The 23,874-nt window shown below is 35.4% G+C and overlaps 1 protein-coding gene and 1 long non-coding RNA gene across 3 annotated transcripts; both read left to right on the top strand.

Moving 5' to 3' along the window:
* Positions 1-13,138: 13,138 nt before the first annotated feature.
* On the top strand, positions 13,139-15,470 carry LOC149801348 (uncharacterized). 2 transcript variants are annotated; one of them, XR_016420458.1, is made up of 2 exons: positions 13,139-14,038; positions 15,302-15,470. It is a non-coding gene; the product is annotated as an uncharacterized LOC149801348 (long non-coding RNA). The 2 variants fall into 2 exon arrangements; XR_016420459.1 differs by having other exon boundaries at positions 13,200-14,209.
* A 4,189-nt stretch (positions 15,471-19,659) lies between these two features.
* LOC149801347 (uncharacterized) lies at positions 19,660-23,520 on the top strand. The gene is made up of 3 exons (XM_089955398.1): positions 19,660-19,795; positions 21,791-22,241; positions 23,352-23,520. The coding sequence occupies exons 1-3, from the start codon at positions 19,697-19,699 to the stop codon at positions 23,366-23,368; spliced, it is 567 nt and encodes a 188-aa protein (XP_089811524.1). The 5' UTR covers positions 19,660-19,696; the 3' UTR covers positions 23,369-23,520.
* The last annotated feature ends 354 nt before the right edge of the window (positions 23,521-23,874 follow it).

Below are 23,874 nucleotides of genomic sequence, written 5' to 3'. Positions count from 1 at the left end.
TTTGTAATATGTTAATGCTGGCAGAAATGTCATCTGAAATCAACTTCAGGACTCTATATTCTCCCTTCGTTCCTTCCTTCCTTCATTTTTTCTTTCTTTTTTTCGCGAAAGTTGACATGAACCTTTGTTGTTTTTACTGTAGTTTGCTTATTACGTTCCTGCTCTTACATGAAGTCGTGAAATAAATGTCATCGTTTGATATATAATAAGAAAATGTCCGTTACACATTTCACTAATACTGAGAACTCATTTATAATAGCAAAACTATAATGATGTTTTAACAACTTATGTGACTATCAGATTAGATAATGCATTTTATTAATACGCTAAATCTTAGACTGATTCAAAACATAAACCGTGTGAGTTAAGTCCATCAGCAATCAATATAGGCACTGATCTGCCAACGCGTTAATAAACTGCACACGTTTACATCTGTCAGCGCAGTGTGCGGTAGCAGGTCTAGGTCTGCGCAGTTTGCAGTGAGTATATACGATACAGACAGCAGAGACCACCAGAATACAAAATAAGTTTGTCTGGTGACAGATGAGGAACAAAACATGGGTACACACAACATACTACATAACTCAAGAGCGCGTGCGCGTGTGTGTGTGTTTCTGTATGTGTGTCTATTTTAAAATTAGTTTGAACCGATCGTTCAAAATTTGTTTGCATTGTGTAAGTAACCAAGAATGGCATTAAGTCCTTGATTTTCACTACTAGATTTAATGTTGCAGACCCGTTTATATTGATAAGTAGGTGATAAAAGATCAGGAAGCAAAATTTGTATATAAATGAGAAGACATATTTTCATATAATAACTGATACCAAATACTAACCATTATCGTTTCCAGATAAATTTGACAAGATTGCTAAAATAGATCTTAAAAGCTCAACGTGTACCTTCCAATTATATCCACATTTCTTAAATTCCAATTTTCACAACCTGACTACCATGTTAATGTTTAGTCTGAATGAGACATTGCACGCGCTGGAACCATTGAACTATGAAATTAGAATGGCATCTTAGTCAAATTGAAAGGTGTTTCGGTAAACGAAGCTAAATTTTTTTAATCAATTAACATGATAAACTGTATTCTTCTGCCATAACTCGTCTTCGATCCATGTCACTGTAAGTTATATTTAGAGTACATATCGCAAGTTAATCTCACTTGTGAAATTCTCCTACACTAATACTGTCGCAAATGGGTGACTTAAAACCAAGAACTGAAATAATATTCCTTTCCTTGTGCAATGTCTCGACATCAGCTCTGTTTTTACATCCTTGAATTATCTCATCCAATCTGGTGTTACATAAACACGGTGAAAATGATTGATGCAAGACATATCATAAGCTGACATTAATACTGGAAGCTTTATCATGCTGTAGGTCAATCTGCACAACACGCATGCATGTGTCTGCATCTACGCATGCAAAAGAAAATAATTGATGTTATTATTGCAGCTCTTCACGTGATCATAATCTTTCTACGTTTTAGACGAACCCCATTCTATGAAATGTTTCAGAGATGTTCCTGTTTTTAACCATAGCAAGCAATACTAGTTTTTTCTTTTATCTTTATATATTCACCTTTTTCTTCTTGTGCTTATATTTATGTTTGTCGATCTTTTCATATATTGATTTATCTAGATATCCATATATCACACTAATAATAATAATAATAATAATAATAATAGGTTACTGCATTTGTATGGGAAAATATGAACGAGATTTTCGGATGGAAATACTGCACAACCTTGGAAGTACAATATATCCATTCGACAAAACGAGTTTATATTTTCCCACATAAATGCAGTAACCTTTTAATTACATGCTCATTTTCTTATCCTACCTAAAGCTTCATTATGCAAACAAATACACTACAAGAAACAAAGCCACTGAATTTATGTCGTGTTCCGAACTAAATACACAAGCGCAGATTCATCATTACACAACAACAACATTATTAATGCGCACATAACTCTGCACAGATAAATTTGAACTAGTCGCGCGTTAAACACAACCTTTGAAAGAAAATGGCGTGTTGGTCTAATTAAAGTTGAAATTTGGAGTCATATTGTGAATGAATGCGCATAGCAACAACTTTTCCATATGATTAGGAATCAATAGATTTGGGTATTTTTGTCGATTCTGCGAAATTTTGTGATTATGGACTATATTTATCAATGACGATTCAACATGAAATACATAGGATTAAAGCAGCGAGGTAGAAGAATGTTGACATCTGCAAATGTGTTTCTATTTGATCATGAATGTTTGAAATCGTTATGTGAGAAAATATGAAGTCTTTCAATTGCTATTTTCAAAAAGTCGCTGTGGAATTCAATGTTTATTTCATTTTAACTGCAGTTAGGAGGATGCACTTGGAATATAGTCGAAATTACAGTACAATTTCGAAATGTGTTATCAAGCTTGAGAACCCATGACATGGCTCATGTAATTCGGATTTGCAGAACTAAGAAAGTACATTTTGAGGAAATTTAGGATGTAAAACTGTAAGTATATTGTTTTTTGCCATTCTTATTACTAGCGAAAAAAGACACTTTATGCCTTGTCACTTGCATGCTATTTGTAGGTACCCAGCATTTTTATGAAATCTGGCCTCTATCGCCCTGCTAATACCGAAACATTGTATCAAACAAGTTAACGTGGAATGTAGCAAAGCAGCTGGTATGTGGCAGTACACTTAACATCTGCTTTCGTTCATTTATAAACAAATTTAATCAAATAAACCGTAAACCGCCTACTACGTGACTGTACATTATTTGTTTACAAATCAATAGTGCTGGCGTCTGCGTCCACTGTTTGTTTACTATAGAAAGTAGTTCCTTTATGAGTGCAATATGAAGTTGAATGCGAGTTCAACACCATAAAATACTTAACCATTCTAACAATGCAACGTTAACGGAGAAAGAAAACGGATATAATGATAACCTTTATTTTTCCAAATTGACATTGTTAGCTAACTGCTTGTTTACAGGATGGCGCTGCAGTTAACACAAATATACATGTAATTATTACATGTATAACATGTCATAATCTGCGGCATAAATGAATATCAATATAGCAGAAATGAATACAAATTATACAATGTTAACATAATATCGTAGAGATACATCACAGATACCACGTGTAAATTTTATGCAATCATAAAATCAGGATTACTCATTAAAATTTTTTTAAGGGTATACTTTCATAAAAGCTGAATTATTTTAGTCTTAGTTAAGGTTCAGTACAAACTTACCACATTAATTATTATGGTCTTGGTTAAGGTTCAGTGTAAAATTAACACATTAATTATTATGGTCTTGGTTAAGGTTCAGTGTAAAATTAACACATTAATTATTATGGTCTTGGTTAAGGTTCAGTACAAAATTAACACATTAATTATTATGGTCTTGGTTAAGGTTCAGTGTAAAATTAACACATTAATTATTATGGTCTTGGTTAAGGTTCAGTGTAAAATTAACACATTAATTATTATGGTCTTGGTTAAGGTTCAGTGTAAAATTAACACATTAATTATTATGGTCTTGGTTAAGGTTCAGTATAACCTTAACACATTAATTATTATGGTCTTGGTTAAGGTTCAGTGTAAAATTAACACATTAATTATTATGGTCATGGTTAAGGTTCAGTATAAGCTTAACACATTAATTATTATAGTCTTGATTAAGGTTCAGTACAAAGGAAAGATATTAATTTTTATCGTGTTGGTTAAGGTTCAGTAAGGTCCTACCACCTAATGACATATAAGACCTTTGCTGGCTTTATTTTACTTTTTGCTTTATTTTCATGTGGGCTTTCTTGGAAACGTCTGCTGATTTCACTGACATTATTTAGGAGACAGATCTGGGCTTTATTGATGGGTGCATGTGGTCATACATGACATACTTTGAACCAAGGGTCTTTTATAAATAAAGAAATCAGTTTGATTTACGCAATTATAACAAACGCCGAATTTATGGCTCAAAATGTGGACAAAGTTTTATATAAATAGAGCGTTAGATGGCTGTGAAATCAGAGACGACCGCCATCTCCCAGAGGTATGTAATATTTTTCTCTCCGTCTCTCTGTGAGGCCTCTTTCTCCCTTCTCTCTCTCTCTCTCTCTCTCTCTCTCTCTCTCTATATATATATATATATATATATATATATATATATATATATATATATATATATATATATATATATATATATATATATATAAATATGTGTGTGTGTGTGTGCGTGTGTGTGTGTGTGTGTGTGTGTGTTGTTTCTTTTCATCAGAGATCCATTATTTCAATCTCTTCGCTAGATTCGCCAGACATTTAAACGTGTCACTAGTTTAGGGTTTCTTTCGGCATTCTTTTTGCGTTATTGTTGTCTTTTTGTGAGTTATAACGCAATTAGCATGAAACGCTGGATTTTAAACAAACAAAACAAACTCTAATCGTCATGGGTTTATCAAACACAAAAAAGGATACTGGGAACATGAAGCTCTATCGTAAAAAACTATGATATTAAAAAATACAGTTGATAAAATCTATCCACAATGTCCATTTAGATGCATCGTTTAGTTTTTAATTTGTGTTATTGTTTATTGGCTCTATTAAAATATTCTCATATTGTCATATGTATTACGATGCATTGGACTAAAAGGTTTTGTACCTATCTAGGGTCCTGGAACAATTGTCACAAAATATGCTTAAAAAAACCAATAAGATGTAAAATTGTTCTATTTTGTAATGAGTGTTAACATGATAATTATTCATATTTAAGCACATTATAATGTAAATTTTAAAAAGAATATGGGATTGGACCCGAGTTGTCTAACATATCAACGTCCTTTTCGAAAACATACAAATTTGATCGAAAGATGAATTTCATTTTACAAAGATTCGAGGATAGCAACGTGAAAATTTTAATATATTGAAAGACACATAACATATCGAAATAACCAAAGAAACATACTTATGTACTTAAGTAAAAAAACAATTAATGAGAGAGAGAGAGAGAGAGGGAGAAAGAGAACGAGACTCGCACAAAGAGAGAGAGAGAGAGAGAGAGAGAGAAAGTGAACTTGAAAGATAGAGAGAGAGAAAGAGAACGAGACTCGCACAAAGAGAGAGAGAGAGAGAGAGAGAGAGAGAGAGAAAGTGAACTTGAAAGATAGAGAGAGAGAAAGAGAACGAGAGAGAATGACAGAGGGAGAAAGACGATGCTCTGATGACAGACCCTGCTGTCCATCAAGTTTATTTTATACGTTATGTACTAGGATAATATCGTTAAGGACTCCTTAAGTCTTGTTTCGTGGATATACTTCTGAACATTGATGAATATTACAAAACTTGTTACTTTACTTCTTGCTGCTTCACCTTTCAGTAGTAAACCTCGAGGTACACAAGGTATGTTTCGAAAGATAGAGTGAAAGAGATGTGATCTTTTGGAGATCAAATATGGGGCGATAGAAGAATAGTGCTCAAATCATTACCGCTACCAAATGCGCATATGGGAGGGCTGACTCGATTCTGTTTGTAAATGTGGAGTTTTAAGGACTACATGATTTATTCTAATTTTACCTTTTATTAAAAGAGGCGAAGGGAGGAAAGAAGAAAAAAAGAATATATTCACAAATATCGAAACTATATATATATATATATATATATATATATATATATATATATATATATATATATATATATATATATATATATATATATATATATATATAAGGTGTTAGTAGTAAATGGGGGCACCCTAGCGTCAAGGGGAATTAGCATTACAAGACCCCTTGGGCAACTCTAGCGTCAAGGGAAAATTAACATGGAGAAAAATCGTGGGTCAGATTAGCGTCAAGGGAAATTAAAATGGAGAAAAATCGTGGGTCACTCTAGCGACAAGGGGAATTTAACATGGAACTATAGTGTGGGTCTGTCTAGCGACAAGGGAAATTAACATGGGAATAGAGTTTGGGTCTGTCTAGGGACAAGGGGAATTGAACATATGGAAATTGAACATGGTGGGTCTGTATAGCGTCAAGGGGAATTGAACATGGTGGGATTGTCTAGGGACAATGATGGTAGAGGGTCAAACACAACAGAGACAGAAACATACGTACACTAGTACAAGCGTGAGATTTATATATAAAGCATTACCAAGACCTGAAATCTTGCTGGGGTGTTCAAAAATTTGCATAATTGTAATGATGCTATAAATAGCTATAATCAAGGAAATGCTCAACGACAAAATGGATGTGACTAAAAGTAACGCTAAAATGACGAAATTGTCCCAGAATTTAAAGGAAAATAAACATATCCCCGAAAATTAAGTTACAATGGTTTAGACTAAAATGGATAAAATTAGCAACTACTTACAATATCAACTTCTGTGACGATCGTGAATAAATACCTATGTATCTATAATCAGCTGAAATTCCTATGAAATCCCACTATCTATTTATAGCTCCAACTTGTGGGTTTTTTCTTTGGAAAATCCCACTATCTTTTTATAGCCTCAGCTTGAGTGACGTTCCTGTTTATGAATTCTAGTATATATGTATAGCTACAAAATGTGGAAATCCCCAAGTCGATATTTATAGTCTCAAAATTTCCAGCGTCAGTGACATCACTGTACTGAACACTAGGGGATAAATGTCAACAGTGTTGCAAGTGGCTGACCTGAATACACGCTACTGCAGGTAGGTAGGTAGAGTGTATCTGATAGGGATAAAGTGAGTTTTTATAGGGACAAACAGAGACCAATACACACACACACACACACACACAACGTACGCGCGCAGACATACGCACACACACACACACACACACAGAGGGAAGAGGAAAAAACAAACCCCAAATATACTATCAATACAGAAGGGAGATAACACAAACCCCAAATAAACTATCAACACAAACGTACGCGAACGCATACAAACCCCAAATATACTATTCACACAACGTCGCTAACGCATACAAACCCCAAATATGCTATCCACACTCGGGAGGAAGAAGAAAAAACAACCAAATATACGATCTACACAACGTACGCGAACACACACACACACACACACTCACACACAGAGGGAAGAGGAAAAAACAAACCCCAAATATACTATCAACACAGAAGGGAGATAATACAAACCCCAAATAAACTATCCACACAAACGTACGCGAACGCATACAAACCACAAATATACTATCAACACAGAAGGGAGATAATACAAACCCCAAATAAACTATCCACACAAACGTACGCGAACGCATACAAACCCCAAATATACTATCAACACAGAAAGGAGACAATACAAACCCCAAATAAACTATCCACACAAACGTACGCGAACGCATACAAACCCCAAATATGCTATCCACACTCGGGAGGAAGAAGAAAAAAACAACCAAATATACGATCTACACAACGTACGCGAACAAACACACACACACATACACACACACACAGAGGGAAGAGGCAAAAACAAACCCCAAATATACTATCAACACAGAAGGGAGATAATACAAACCCCAAATAAACTATCCACACAAACGTACGCGAACGCATACAAACCCCAAATATGCTATCCACACTCGGGAGGAAGAAGAAAAAACAACCAAATATACGATCTACACAACGTACGCGAACAAACACACACACACACACACACATACACACACACACACAGAGGGAAGAGTCAAAAACAAACCCCAAATATACTATCAACACAGAAGGGAGATAATACAAACCCCAAATAAACTATCCACACAAACGTACGCGAACGCATACAAACCCCAAATATGCTATCCACACTCGGGAGGAAGAAGAAAAAAACAACCAAATATACGATCTACACAACGTACGCGAACAAACAAACACACATACATACACACACACACAGAGGGAAGAGTCAAAAACAAACCCCAAATATACTATCAACACAGAAGGGAGATAATACAAACCCCAAATAAACTATCAGCACAAACGTACGCGAACGCATACAAACCCCAAATATACTATTCACACAACGTCGCTAACGCATACAAACCCCAAATATGCTATCCACACTCGGGAGGAAGAAGAAAAAACAACCAAATATACGATCTACACAACGTACGCGAACACACACACACACACACACACACACACACACACACACACACACACACACACACACACTCACACACAGAGGGAAGAGGAAAAAACAAACCCCAAATATACTATCAACACAGAAGGGAGATAATACAAACCCCAAATAAACTATCCACACAAACGTACGCGAACGCATACAAACCACAAATATACTATCAACACAGAAGGGAGATAATACAAACCCCAAATAAACTATCCACACAAACGTACGCGAACGCATACAAACCCCAAATATACTATCAACACAGAAGGGAGATAATACAAACCCCAAATAAACTATCCACACAAACGTACGCGAACGCATACAAACCCCAAATATGCTATCAACACTCGGGAGGAAGAAGAGAAAAACAACCAAATATACGATCTACACAACGTACGCGAACAAACACAAACACACACACATACACACACACACACAGAGGGAAGAGTCAAAAACAAACCCCAAATATACTATCAACACAGAGGGAGATAATACAAACCCCAAATAAACTATCCACACAAACGTGCGCGAACGCATACAAACCCCAAATATACTATTCACACAATGTCGCTAACGCATACAAACCCCAAATATGCTATCCACACTCGGGAGGAAGAAGAAAAAAAACAACCAAATATACGATCTACACAACGTACGCGAACAAACACACACACACATACACACACACAGAGGGAAGAGGCAAAAACAAACCCCAAATATACTATCAACACAGAAGGGAGATAATACAAACCCCAAATAAACTATCCACACAAACGTACGCGAACGCATACAAACCCCAAATATACTATCAACACAGAGTGAAGAAGAAAAAGTTTTTTGAAAGCACCTAAGCCCTCACCTGCAATGACCAACTCTGCCAAACACCTACACCCCACCCCCACTCCCAACACTACAAAAACCCATTTAACCAGTTATTTTATGGCATCATTGTGTGATTTAGGAAACATCAAAACACATAATGATGGATGAATAGACTGACTATTGTTTACCGACTTGCATGCCTAAAGAGCGTGCGTGAAGGAAAACATCCTTCCATTTCAATTCTAACTAAAACATGATCCAGAGGGATAGAGAGAGGTGAAAGAGCACAATTTCATAAAGTGTGAGTAAAAACAAAACACGCCATCCTTATTATACAATGTCAAGACCAAGAGACACTTACGTTTTCTTTCTGGTCTATTCTCTTTTAGAAGGTAGTATGAAATTTCACATCAGGGCCAACGCATCGGCTCACATTGTCAATTTTTCCATTTCCATGTCTTTACTGGCACGGAAACGAACAACTTAGAGTCACACTTTCTAACCAAGATAAAGAAATCATGTGCTGATAGACTCACTTCTGTATTTTTTCTTCTAACTGATTAACATATCATAGGCAATGGAATGTCATTTCTTTTCGAGAGTATGGGGTAGCCCTAAAATTTTTTTTGGGAACTTGAAGCTATGGCGATCGCTTCAAGTTCCCCCAAAAAAATTTAGGGCGATACGGTACATCATTGCTTTTTACTTCCTCAATGAAATCGTTTCATCTTATTGCAAAATTACATTTGACTAGGTTTCATACGCAGCAGGTCCATGTATATAAGGAGAGTGTCTTAGCGTCAGAGTATTCATTCCGCTCTCAAACGATCAAGAAGATGGAAGAGTCAGCACAGATCGACCTGCTGGTCAAATATTTGCTAAAAGTCATACGAAAGCATAATTCACATGCGAAAGTGGCAACAAAACTTACTCTTTTGATCGTTGATTTGATGAGAGTCATACGAAAGTGTGTAAGTGCTAATGAAGTTTGCTATATCTGCAAAGGTAAATGGGTATTTGTCTCCAGAATACCTGCTTCGTCTAAGAAAGAGAGACAAAAGTCAAGATACCTAATATCGTTGTCAGGAGAAAGGACACTGGAATTCAGAGTGCCCTACGAGAAAAGAGAAGAAACAAAAACAAGACGAAACAGAGAAGAGGGATTCAGAAGAAGAAGAAATTGAAGATGATGAAGAACTTGTGCCAGTAAAGTCATGGAAATGGAAAAATTGACAATGTGAGCCGATGCGTTGGCCCTGATGTGAAATTTCATACTACCTTCTAAAAGAGAATAGACCAGAAAGAAAACGTAAGTGTCTCTTGGTCTTGACATTGTATAATAAGGATGGCGTGTTTTGTTTTTACTCACACTTTATGAAATTGTTCTCTTTCACCTCTCTCTATCCCTTTGGATCATGTTTTAGTTAGAATTGAAATGGAAGGATGTTTTCCTTCACGCACGCTCTTTAGGCTTGCAAGTCGGTAAACAATAGTCAGTCTATTCATCCATCATTTTGTGTCTTGATGTTTCCTAAATCACACACTGATGCCATAAAATAACGGGTTAAATGGGTTTTGTAGTGTTGGGAGTGGGGGTGGGGTGTAGGTGTTTGGCAGAGTTGGTCATTGCAGGTGAGGGCTTAGGTGCTTTCAAAAAACTTTTTCTTCTTCACTCTGTGTTGATAGTATATTTGGGGTTTGTATGCGTTCGCGTACGTTTGTGTGGATAGTTTATTTGGGGTTTGTATTATCTCCCTTCTGTGTTGATAGTATATTTGGGGTTTGTTTTTGCCTCTTCCCTCTGTGTGTATGTATATGTGTGTGTGTGTGTGTGTGTGTGTGTTCGCGTACGTTGTGTAGATCGTATATTTGGTTGTTTTTTTTCTTCTTCCTCCCGAGTGTGGATAGCATATTTTAGGGTTTGTATACGTTAGCGACGTTGTGTGAATAGTATATTTGGGGTTTTGTATGCGTTCGCGTACGTTTGTGTGGATAGTTTATTTGGGGTTTGTATTATCTCCCTTCTGTGTTGATAGTATATTTGGGGTTTGTTTTTTCCTCTTCCCTCTATGTGTGAGTGTGTGTGTGTGTGTATGTGTGTGTGTGTGTGTGTGTGTGTGTTCGCGTACGTTGTGTAGATCGTATATTTGGTTGTTTTTTCTTCTTCCTCCCGAGTGTGGATAGCATATTTGGGGTTTGTATGCGTTAGCGACGTTGTGTGAATAGTATATTTGGGGTTTGTATGCGTTCGCGTACGTTTGTGTTGATAGTTTATTTGGGGTTTGTATTATCTCCCTTCTGTGTTGATAGTATATTTGGGGTTTGTTTTTAACTCTTCCCTCTGTGTGTGTGTATGTGTGTGTGTGTGTTTGTTCGCATACGTTGTGTAGATCGTATATTTGGTTGTTTTTTTCTTCTTCCTCCCGAGTGTGGATAGCATATTTGGGGTTTGTATGCGTTCGCGTACGTTTGTGTGGATAGTTTATTTGGGGTTTGTATTATCTCCCTTCTGTGTTGATAGTATATTTGGGGTTTGTTTTTGACTCTTCCCTCTGTGTGTGTGTGTGTATGTGTGTGTGTGTGTGTGTGTGTGTTTGTTCGCATACGTTGTGTAGATCGTATATTTGGTTGTTTTTTTCTTCTTCCTCCCTTCTGTGTTGATAGTATATTTGGGGTTTGTATGCGTTCGCGTACGTTTGTGTGGATAGTTTATTTGGGGTTTGTATTATCTCCCTTCTGTGTTGATAGTATATTTGTGGTTTGTATGCGTTCGCGTACGTTTGTGTGGATAGTTTATTTGGGGTTTGTATTATCTCCCTTCTGTGTTGATAGCATATTTGGGGTTTGTTTTTTCCTCTTCCCTCTGTGTGTGAGTGTGTGTGTGTGTGTGTGTGTGTGTGTGTGTGTGTGTGTGTGTGTGTGTTCGCGTACGTTGTGTAGATCGTATATTTGGTTGTTTTTTCTTCTTCCTCCCGAGTGTGGACAGCATATTTGGGGTTTGTATGCGTTAGCGACGTTGTGTGAATAGTATATTTGGGGTTTGTATGCGTTCGCGTACGTTTGTGTTGATAGTTTATTTGGGGTTTGTGTTATCTCCCTTCTGTATTGATAGTATATTTGGGGTTTGTTTTTTCCTCTTCCCTCTGTGTGTGTGTGTGTGTGTGTGTGTGTGCGTATGTCTGCGCGCGTACGTTGTGTGTGTGTGTGTGTGTGTGTGTGTGTGTGTGTGTGTGTGTGTGTGTGTGTGTGTGTATTGGTCTCTGTTTGTCTCTATAAAAACTCACTTTATCCCTATCAGATACACTCTACCTACCTACCTGCAGTAGCGTGTATTCAGGTCAGCCACTTGCAACACTGTTGACATTTATCCCCTAGTGTTCAGTACAGTGACGTCACTGACGCTGGAAATTTTGAGACTATAAATATCGACTTGGGGATTTCCACATTTTGTAGCTATACATATATACTAGAATTCATAAACAGGAACGTCACTCAAGCTGAGGCTATAAAAAGATAGTGGGATTTTCCAAAGAAAAAACCCACAAGTTGGAGCTATAAATAGATAGTGGGATTTCATAGGAATTTCAGCTGATTATAGATACATAGGTATTTATTCACGATCGTCACAGAAGTTGATATTGTAAGTAGTTGCTAATTTTATCCATTTTAGTCTAAACCATTGTAACTTAATTTTCGAGGATATGTTTATTTTCCTTTAAATTCTGGGACAATTTCGTCATTTTAGCGTTACTTTTAGTCACATCCATTTTGTCGTTGAGCATTTCCTTGATTATAGCTATTTATAGCATCATTACAATTATGCAAATTTTTGAACACCCCAGCAAGATTTCAGGTCTTGGTAATGCTTTATATATAAATCTCACGCTTGTACTAGTGTATGTATGTTTCTGTCTCTGTTGTGTTTGACCCTCTACCATCATTGTCCCTAGACAATCCCACCATGTTCAATTCCCCTTGACGCTATACAGACCCACCATGTTCAATTTCCATATGTTCAATTCCCCTTGTCCCTAGACAGACCCAAACTCTATTCCCATGTTAATTTCCCCTTGTCGCTAGACAGACCCACACTATAGTTCCATGTTAAATTCCCCTTGTCGCTAGAGTGACCCACGATTTTTCTCCATGTTAATTTCCCTTGACGCTAATCTGACCCACGATTTTTCTCCATGTTAATTTTCCCTTGACGCTAGAGTTCCCAAGGGGTCTTGTAATGCTAATTCCCCTTGACGCTAGGGTGCCCCCATTTACTACTTGTGTTATATGTTGATTGCATGTTATAGTTCGTCGTAGAAGATGTGTTAAAAATAATTGGGATAATTTATTTAGGTACCATTACGCAATTTGAATATTCACAGAATTAAATGACTTTATAAATTTATTTTCATTCAAAGGTGTAACAATTATGACTTGCGACATTATTTCGAATTACTATTTATATGCAGACGTTTCGTCATGCTAGCGAAATCTTCTCAATCACTTAGCCGAAAGATTCCGAATTTGAAAATTTCTGCGTGCGGATGGATGATGCACCATACTGGTAAAAGATTATATTCACCGTCAGTTTTAAAATACATGTAATTGGATTTTACTATTGAAATTTCTTAACATGCTTGAATAAAGAAGAAAATAACGAATCTCAGTATTATAATTTGTACTGAAACTCGGACAGATATGCGAACACTTTGAAAGTTAAATGCATTATATACAGTTGAAATATATTTAAAACTCTTTGAATGACACATTTTAAATGGAGGCTACATGACCTTTACATTAAGAAAGAATTCAAGAATATATATTTCCTTTTGCAGCCATCCAAAATGAAGATCGTAGTTTTGCTTTTCGCTGTTCTTTAGGCCTCTGCCAATGCCTCGTATAAGAAATATCTAGGCTATGGAGGCGGTTATGGAGGTGGATACGGTGGTGGTTATGGAGTTGGATACGGTGGAGGTTATGGAGGGGGTTACGGTGGTGGATATGGAGGCGGTTACGAGGCTGGATATGGCGGCGGTTACGGAGGTGGATATGGAGGCGGTTACGGTGGTGGCTACGGTGGAGGCTATGGGGGTGGGTACGGACTAGGATACGGTGGAGGTTATGGTGGCGGATACGGAGGAGGATATGGTGGAGGTTATGGTGGCGGATACGGAGTTGGATATGGAGGAGGTTATGGTGGCGGATATGGAGGTGGATATGGAGGAGGTTATGGCGGTGAAATCGGATATAGCTGGAAATTTCGTAAATACCTTAAACATTTGAAGGAAGCTAAAACAATTAATCATCTTTTTCTAAAATATGAAGACATTTATTCTACATCCAAAAGACACAGACGATAACGCAGTTAATTTCACGTGCAATATAACAAACTAATTCTAGTGAAAGATTGATTATAACATCTTTTTTTCACAACTGCAAACACATCGGGATCATATCTGTGTGGCTTGTATTTCCTTTTTGGGTTTCCGTTATTCGATACGTACGACCATTTTGAACCGATTCTTTAGAACAATTGCATTTATTATATGCATAGAGACATATAAAGGGAAGAAAAGAGATGAAAATACACACACACATACCTCAGTCTAACACACTAATATACCCATATCCACTCGTTGAAAATCCACCTGCATGAAGATCATGATCATTATTTAGATTGCTAGAAAATTACATGAAAAATTATATATAACTGAAAACTCCACAAAGGTTACGTATGTGTGATTTTTAAATGTACTGCTTTTCTTTATCAATAAAGCGAATTACATTCTTCGACTGGTCCACAGAAATTCCCGATTATTTTATAATATAATTTCCGTCATCTTTCCTAGTACTATTAAGATTGCCCTATTTAAAATAGATACAATTTTAGAAGCTTCATATTTATTTAATAAAAAATATTGTCCATATTTACTTATATGTTGTTTATTTTAAAAAGCGTCGGGGTTATTGGAATATTCTCATTCAATCCGTCCGGCCATCAATAAACTCTTTTTAAACCTTTGGGTGGAAATTCATGAAACTTTGTAGTCATGTTGCTCTTCAGATATCCCAATCAATGTGGGATACTTCATCCTTGGCTCCCATCAATAGAGTCCGTGTTAGCGGATCAATTGTTCGATACATGAAAATTTCAATTTAATTTATTTTATTCTTCAAATATTTTCTCACCAATCATTATATTTGTCGTCATGGATGTCCAACAGATCATATATTTAACGAGGTTTGCTTCGTTAATGTAGGGTGTTGGGGTGGGTTCCGGTGATGGTGAGTGGGTGGTGTTGGAATAGACAGGAAAAGGTATTACAGTAGCTAATATTTCTGCTTTATTTTCAGCATCGAAGAAGAATTGAAATACCTGTGGAAGTAGATGCTGCAAAGTTGGCAGACACATGGACTCTAAAATAACACACACCTAAGATATATTGCAACTACAGGCTGTAATTCATGTCAATATAATTTAATAAATTTGTTTTTTATTTATTAAATTCCGTCAAACTACCAATATTTCTTTGATTTATTCTTTGTTCTTTCCATCTGCAATATGTTAATCCTGGCAGAAATGTCATCTGAAATCAACTTCAGGACTCTATCCCTCCCTTCCTTCCTTCCTTCATTTTTTCTTTCTTTTTTCACTACAGTTGACCTGAACCTTTGTTGTTTTTACTGTAGTTTGCGTATCCCGTTCCTGCTTTTACATGAAGTCGTGAAATAAATGTCATCGTTTGATATATAATAAGAAAATGTCCGTTACACATTTCACTAATACTGTGAACTCATATATAATGGCAAAACTATAATGATGTTTTAACAACTTATGTGACTATCAGATTAGATAATGCATTTTATTAATACGCTAAATCTTAGAATGATTCAAAATATAAACCGTGTTAAGTCAAGTCCATCTGCAATCAATATATGCACTGATCTGACAGCGCGTTAATAAACTGCATACATTCACATCTGTCAGCGCAGTGTGCGTTAGCAGGTCTAAGTCTGTGCCGTTTGCAGCGAGTATATACGATACAGACAGCAGAGACCACCAGAATACAAAATAAGTTTGTCTGGTGACAGATGAGGAACAAAACATGGGTACACACAACATACTATATAACTGGAGAGCGCGCGTATGTGTGTGCGTGTGTGTGTGTGTTTCTGTATATGTGTCTATTTGAAAATTAGTTAGAACCGATCGTTCAAAATTTGTTTGCATTGTGTAACAAAGGATGGAATTAAGTCCTTGATTTTCACTAGTAGATTTAATGTTGCAGACCAATTTACATTGACAAGTACCTGATAAAAGACCAGTAAGCAAAATTTGTATATAAATGAGAAGACATATTTTCATATAATAACTGAAACCAAATACTAACCATTATCGTTTCCAGATAAATTTGATAAGATTGCTAAAATAGATCTTAAAAGCTCAACGTGTACCTTCCAATTATATCCACATTTCTTATATTCCAATTTTCACAGCCTGACTACCATGTTAATGTTTAGTCTGCAAGCGCTGGAACCATTAACTATGAAATTAGAATGGCATCTTAGTCAAGCTGTAAGCTGTATGGGTAAACGAAGCTAATTATTGAGAAAAACCAAAATAACATTATAAACGTTAATCTTCTGCCATAATTCGTCTTCGATTCATGTCACTAAATTATTTTTAGAGAACATATCGCAAGTTAATGTCACTTGTGAAATTGTGAAATTGTTCCGCACTAATATTGTCGCAAATAGGCGATTTAAAATCAAGAACTGAAATAATATTCCTTTTCTTGTGCAATGTCTCGACATCAGCTCTCTTTTTACATCCTTGAATTATCTCATCCAATCTGGTGTTACATAAACACGGTCAAAAAGACTGATGCAAGACATATCATAAACAGACATTAATACTGGAAGCTTTATCATGCTGTAGGTCAATCTGCACAACACGCATGCGTATTCTCATGCAAATGAAAATAATTGATGTGATTATTGCAGTTCTCCAAGTGATAATCTATATACGATTATGAAAGGTTTTAAATATATTCCTGTTTTAAACCATAGCGAGCAATACTAGGTTTTTCTTTTATCTTTAAATATTCACTATTTTCTTCTTGTGCTTATATTTATGTTTGTCGATCTTTTCATCAATTAATTTATCTATGCATCCATATACTACACTAATACTAATAATAATAATAATAATAGGTTACTGCATTTGTATGGGAAAATATGAACCAGTTTTTCGGATGGAAATACTGCACGACCTTGGAAGTGCAGCATATCCATCCGACAAAAGGAGTTCATATTTTCCTATACTAATGCAGTAATCTTTTCATTATATGCTCATTTTCTTATTCTATCTAAAGCTTCATTATGTAAATAAAATACACTACAAGAAACAAAGTCACTGAATGCATGCCGTGTTCCGAACTAAATACACAAACGCAGATTCATCATTATACAACAACAACATTATTAATGCGCACATAATCTGACCAGATAAATTTGAACTAGTCGCGCGCTAGACACAATTTTTAAAAGAAAATGGCGTTTTGGTCTCCTTAAATTGCAATTTGGAGTTATAATGTGAAAGAATGCGCATATCAACAACTTTTCCATTTGATTCGGAATGAATAGATTTTGGTATTTGTGTCGATTCTACGAAATTTTGTGATTATGGACTGAATTTATCTGTGACGATTCAACATGAAATACATAGGATTAAAGAAGCGAGGAAGAAGCGTGTTGACATCTACAAGTGTGTTTCTGTTCTGTCATGAATATTTGAAATCTTAATGTGGGAAAAATATGAAGTCTTTCAATTGCAATTATGAAAAGGACGCTGTGGAATTCAGTGTTTGTTTCATCTTGAATGCAGTAAGGAGGATGTAATTGCTCTTGGAATATATTTTGGTTTTGGTTAAGGTTCAGTACAAACTTTAACACATAAATTATTATGGTCTTGGTTAAGGATCAGTACAAACTTAACACATTAATTATTATGGTCTTTGTTAAGGTTCACTACAAACTTGGCACTAATTACTATGGTCTTGGTTAAGGTTCAGTACAAACATAACACATTAATTATTATAGTCTTGGTTAAGGTTCAGTACAAAGTTAACCCAGTATTTATTATGGTCTTGGTTAAGGTTCAGTACAAACGTAACACATTAAGATGCCCTTGCGCTTAATAATTTAAGGCTTTGAAAGTAAGAACATCTTTTCTAAAACTAATGTAATCCCTTTTTGGCATATATCTAAAATTGTTGAAAAGGTAGATATAAAAATATCTTTGACATTTAAAATCACATGGCTGCCATTTATGTAAACTGTTTATTCACTACAAGTAACAAGATTTGCAGGGTTCTCCCAACACAGGAAATAAAACCTAAAAAACTATGCTAATATCAACTTATCCGACATGAAACCTCCAAACCGTTTTTAAATTCCCGGTCATCATTATTCCTTAACCATGGATCAATCAATAGGTACGTGATGTCTTGCAGAATTGATTTGGGCGGAAGCTTGATTAACATGTGACCTTTTAATGAATGAAAAACATGTACTTTTAGAATTATGCTAACAATACATAGATCATTTATCTATTTGTCTATCTTAGCATACGTACAATCATCCAAGAAAACATCCTTTAACCTTTAATACATCTATTGTTATTAATCAGATTCAGAAATTGAGGACTACAACTGGTATAAGTTCCGTATTTGTTTTAAATTACCGGAGGAAGAAACAATTTATCATCTCATTAGGGCGGCAAGATATCATATATTATCATCTACAGAAAAATTGAATTCCAACTAATTGAGTGTTGTAGACATTAACCATTAAAAAATCAAACTTTATATAATCTCTGGGAGAGAAATGAAAGTCTTTGCGTGTGAAGGTTCAATTTAATCTTTGGAATATGCAATGCATAGTTTGTTTAACCTCTATACATTAGCATAGATTTAGACAACACACTACTGCCACCAGCACTACCACTACTTTTCCTACTCATATTGCTTCCTTAAGTATTTACGTTACGAGTTGTCTTCTTGTTTGTCTTCTGTTGCTTCTCTGTCTTCCTACTGCTGCTGATGTCATCATCATCATCATCATCATCATCATCATCTTCTTCTTCTTCTTCTTCTTCTTGTACTACTACTAATACTACTACTACTACTACTGCGCTTCAGTGTAGATTTGACTGGTTCTTATGTTAAGATTTTGCTCGATAACAATCACTGACATAAATAGAAAGAGAAAATTCGTGAGGCTGTTTTCATTTGATGCATAATAAATTATAAATAACTTTTCATTCATGAACATTTCTTTGTTTACGACTTAGTGTATTCTTTTTGAACAGTAAAATAGTAGCACGTATCATCAAGTTGAACTTTTCCTGACCAAATAAGTTTGAAGTTAATTCAAGTGGCCATCAAATGCTCTCTAATTAATTCAACTGGAATTTATATTAGAACTCTTTAAAAAAAGCATCGAACTGATGATGTTAAATATTTTCTCGTTATACATACCAATCTTACCACCTAATGACATATAAGACTTTTACTGGCTCTGTTTTTGCTTTTTGATTTATTTACATCTGGGCTTGCTAAGAAAAAAAATTGCTGATTTCACTGTCTTTGTTTAAGAGACGGATCTGGATTTTATTGATGCATGTGGCCATTCATCACATAATTTTAACCACAGGTCTTTTATTAAATAAAGAAATAAAATTGATTTATGCAAGCGCGGAAATTGTGGTTGAAAAAGTGGACACAGTTTTATATAAATAGAGCGTTAGATTGCTGTGAAATCAGAGAAGACCGCCGACTCCCAAAGGTAAGTAATATCTCTCTCTCTCTCTCTCTCTCTCTCTCTCTCTCTCTCTCTCTCTCTCTCTCTATATATATATATATATATATATATATATATATATATATATATATATATATATATTCGCTTGTCACTTAAACATGTAACTAATTTAAGGTTTCTTTCGGCTTTCTTTCTGAGCATTTGTTGTTTATTTTTTGTTATTTCTTCCTGTGACGTAGAGCTTAATTAGCAGAAAAAGTTGAAATTTAAACAAACAAAACTAACTCTAATCATCGTGTGTTTATCGAACACAAAACAAAATACCGGGAACATGAAGCTCAAACGTAAAATACTATGATATCAAAATATACAATTTATAAAATCTATCCACAATGTCCATTTAGATGCACCATTTAGTTTTAAATTTGTGTTATTGTTTATTGGCTCTATTGGAATATTGTCATATGTATTGCGATGAATTTGACTAAAAGGTTTTGTAACCTATCTAGGGTCCTGGAAAAATTGTCATAAAATATGTATAAAAACCAACAATAGGTCAAATGTTATATTTTGCAATGAATTTTAATATTATAATTATTCAAATTTATGCATCTTATAATGTGAATTTGATAAACAATATAGGATTTGAACCGAGTTGTCTAACATATCAACGTCCTTTCCAAAAACATACAAAATTGATTGAAAGATGAAATTCATTTTACAAAGATCCGAGGATAGCAATGTGAACATTTTAATATATTAAAGGAAACAAAACACATCGAAATAACCAAAGAAACATACTTATTTAGCTAAGTAAATAAGCAATTAATGAGAGAGACAGAGGGAGAAAGAGAACGAGAGAGACAGAGAGAGAAAGAGAACGAGAAAGACTGAGGGAGACAGTGAACTTCAAAGACAGAGAGAAAGAGAACGAGAGAGAATGACAGAGGGAGAAAGGACGATGTTCTGATGACAGACCTTGTTGTCCATTAAGTTTATTTGATAGATTATGTACTTAGGATAAAATCTTAAGTACTACTTAAGTCTGGTTTCGTGGATATAGTTCTGAACATTGATGAATATTATAGAACTTGTTTCTTTACCTTTGCTGCTTCACCTATCAATAATAAACTTCGAGATACACAAGGAATGTTTTGAAAGACAGAGTGAAAGTGCTGTAATCTTTTGGAGATTACATAAGGTGCAATAGAAGAATAGTGTTCAAAACAAAAGAAGAATACTGTTCAAATCAATAGAAGAATAGTATTCAAATCAATAGAAGAATAACATTCAGATCATTACCGTTACCAAATGCGTATATGGGAGAGCTGCCTCAGTTTATTTTGTAAATGTTGGTTTTTAAGGAGTACATGATTTATTCAATTTTTACTTTTTATCAAAAGAGGCGAACGCAGGAAAGATGAAAAAAGAGAATATATTCACAATGATCGAAACATCATATATATATAAAGGTGTTATATGTTGATTACATGTTATAGTTCGTCATAGAGGGTGTGTTAAAAATAATTGGGATAATTTATTTAGGTACCATGACGCAATTTGAATATTCACAGAATTAAATGACTTTATAAATTTATTGGCATTCAAAGTTGTAACAATTTTGACTTACGACATTATTTCGAATTATTATGTATGTGCAGACGTTTCGTCATGCTAGCGAAATCTTCTCAATCACTTAGCCGAAAGAATCCGAATTTGAAAATTTCTGCGTGTGGATGGATGATGGCACATACTGGTAAAAGATTATATCCACCGTCAGTGTTAAAATACATGCGATTGGATTTTACTCTTGAAAGGTCTTTAAATGTTTGAATAAAGAAGAAAATTACGAATCTCAGTATTATAATTTGTACTTAAACTCTGACAGATATGCGAACACTTTGAAAGTTAAATGCATTATAAACAGTTGAAATATATTTAAAACTCTTTGAATGACACATTTTAAATGGAGGCGTTTACATTAAGAAAGAATTCAACAAAATATATTTCCTTTTGCAGCCATCCAAAATGAAGATCGTAGTTTTGCTTTTCGCTGTCCTTTTGGCCTCCGCCAATGCCTTCTATAAGAAATATCTAGGCTATGGAGGCGGTTATGGAGGAGGATACGGTGGAGGTTATGGAGGCGGTTACGGTGGTGGTTATGGAGTTGGATACGGTGGAGGTTATGGCGGCGGTTACGGGGGTGGATATGGCGGCGGTTACGGGGGTGGATATGGCGGCGGTTACGGAGGTGGATATGGCGGCGGTTACGGTGGTGGCTACGGTGGAGGCTATGGGGGTGGGTACGGAATAGGATACGGTGGAGGTTATGGTGGCGGATACGGAGGAGGATATGGTGGAGGTTATGGTGGCGGATACGGAGCTGGATATGGAGGAGGTTATGGTGGCGGATATGGAGGTGGATATGGAGGAGGTTATGGCGGTGGAATCGGATATAGCTGGAAATATCGTAAGTATCTTAAAGATTTGATGGTACTAAAACAATAAAACATCGTTTTCTGTAACATGAAAACATTTATTCTACATCCAAAAGACACAGACGATAACGATGTTATTTTCAAGTGCAATATACCAAACTATTTGCTAGTAAAGGACAGATTATTACATCTTTTTGGCACAACTGCAAACACATCGGGAACATAACTGTGTCTGCTTTTATTTCCTTGTTGTCTTTCCGTTATTAGATACGTACGGCGATTTTGAACCGGTTCTTTGGTACAATTGCGCATAGAGACATATAAAGGGAAGAAAAGAGATGAAAATACACACACATACCTCCGTCTAAGACACTTATATACCCATATTCACTGAAATGTGTTGGGGCTGTTTAACATCGATGAAAATTCACCTTCATGAAGATCATGATCATGGTTCATATTGCTAGAAAATTACATGAAAATTTATATATAACCGAAAACTCCAAAAAAGCTCCATATGTGTGATTTTTAAATGTACTGCTTTTATGTATCAATAAAGCGAATTATATTCTTCGACAGGTCCACTGAGATTCCCGATTATGTTATAACAGAATTTCCGTCATCTTGGCTAGTACTATTAATATTGCCGTATTTGAAATAGATACAGTTTTAGAAGCTTCATATTTGTTTAATAAAATGTAATGTCCATATTTACTTTCATGTTGTTTATTTTAAAAAGCGTCGGGGTTATTGGGATATTCTCAGTCAATCCATCCGGCCATCAATGAACTATTTTTAAACATTTGGGTGGAAATTCATGAAACTTTGTACTCATGTTGCTCTTGAGATATCCAAATGAATGTGGGAGACTTCATCCTTGGCTCCCATCAATAGGTTCCGTGTTAGCGAATCATGGGTTCTATACATGAAAATTTAAATTTAAATTATTTTATTTTTTAAATATTTTCTCACCAAACTTTATATTTGCCGTCATGGATGTCCAACAGGTTTGGTTCGTTAATGTAGAATGTTGGGGTGAGTTCCGGTGTTGGTGAGTGGGTGTTGTTGGAATATACAGTAAAAGGGTGTGGATTTATGATCCAGAAGGATTGCAGTAGCTAATAGTTCTGCTTTATTTTCAGCATCGAAGAAGTATTGAAATACCCGTGGAAGTAGATGCTGCAAAGTTGGCAGACACATGGACTCTTGAATAGCACACACCTAAGATATATTGCAGCTACAGACTGTAATTCATGTCAATATAATTTAATGAATATGTTTTTTATGTATTAAATTCCATCAAACTACCAATATTTCTTTGTTTTAATCTTTGTTCTCTCCATTTGCAATATGTTAATCCTGGCAAAAATGTCATCTGAAATCAACTTCAGGACTCTATATTCTCCCTCCCTCCCTTCCTTCCTTCATTTTTTCTTCCTTTCTTTCACGACAGTTGGCCTGAACCTTTGTTGTTTTTTCTGTAGTTTGCAAATCTCGTTCCAGTTCATACACGAAATCATGAAATAAATGTCATCGTTTGTTTTATAGTCAGTCCGTTACAAATTTGACTAATACTGAGAACTCATTTATAATGGCAAAACTATAACGATGTTTTAACAACTTCTGTGACTATTAGATTAGATAATTCATTTTATAAATACCCTA

This window comes from Sinohyriopsis cumingii, chromosome 4 (assembly GCF_028554795.1).
Source record: "Sinohyriopsis cumingii isolate HCF-2022 chromosome 4, ASM2855479v2, whole genome shotgun sequence".
Classification (NCBI taxonomy): Eukaryota; Metazoa; Mollusca; class Bivalvia; order Unionida; family Unionidae; genus Sinohyriopsis; species Sinohyriopsis cumingii.
The sequence above is the reverse complement of the archived record's forward strand: the minus strand, read 5'-3'. Positions and strand labels throughout refer to the sequence as shown.

Excerpts from the sequence above, each read along its gene's own strand:
- LOC149801347 (XM_089955398.1), top strand. The coding sequence starts at position 19,697 with ATGCAAGCGCGGAAATTGTGGTTGAAAAAGTGGACACAGTTTTATATA. Across the intron at positions 19,796-21,790 it reads AAGACCGCCGACTCCCAAAG|CCATCCAAAATGAAGATCGT; the intron begins GTAAGTAATATC and ends TTCCTTTTGCAG.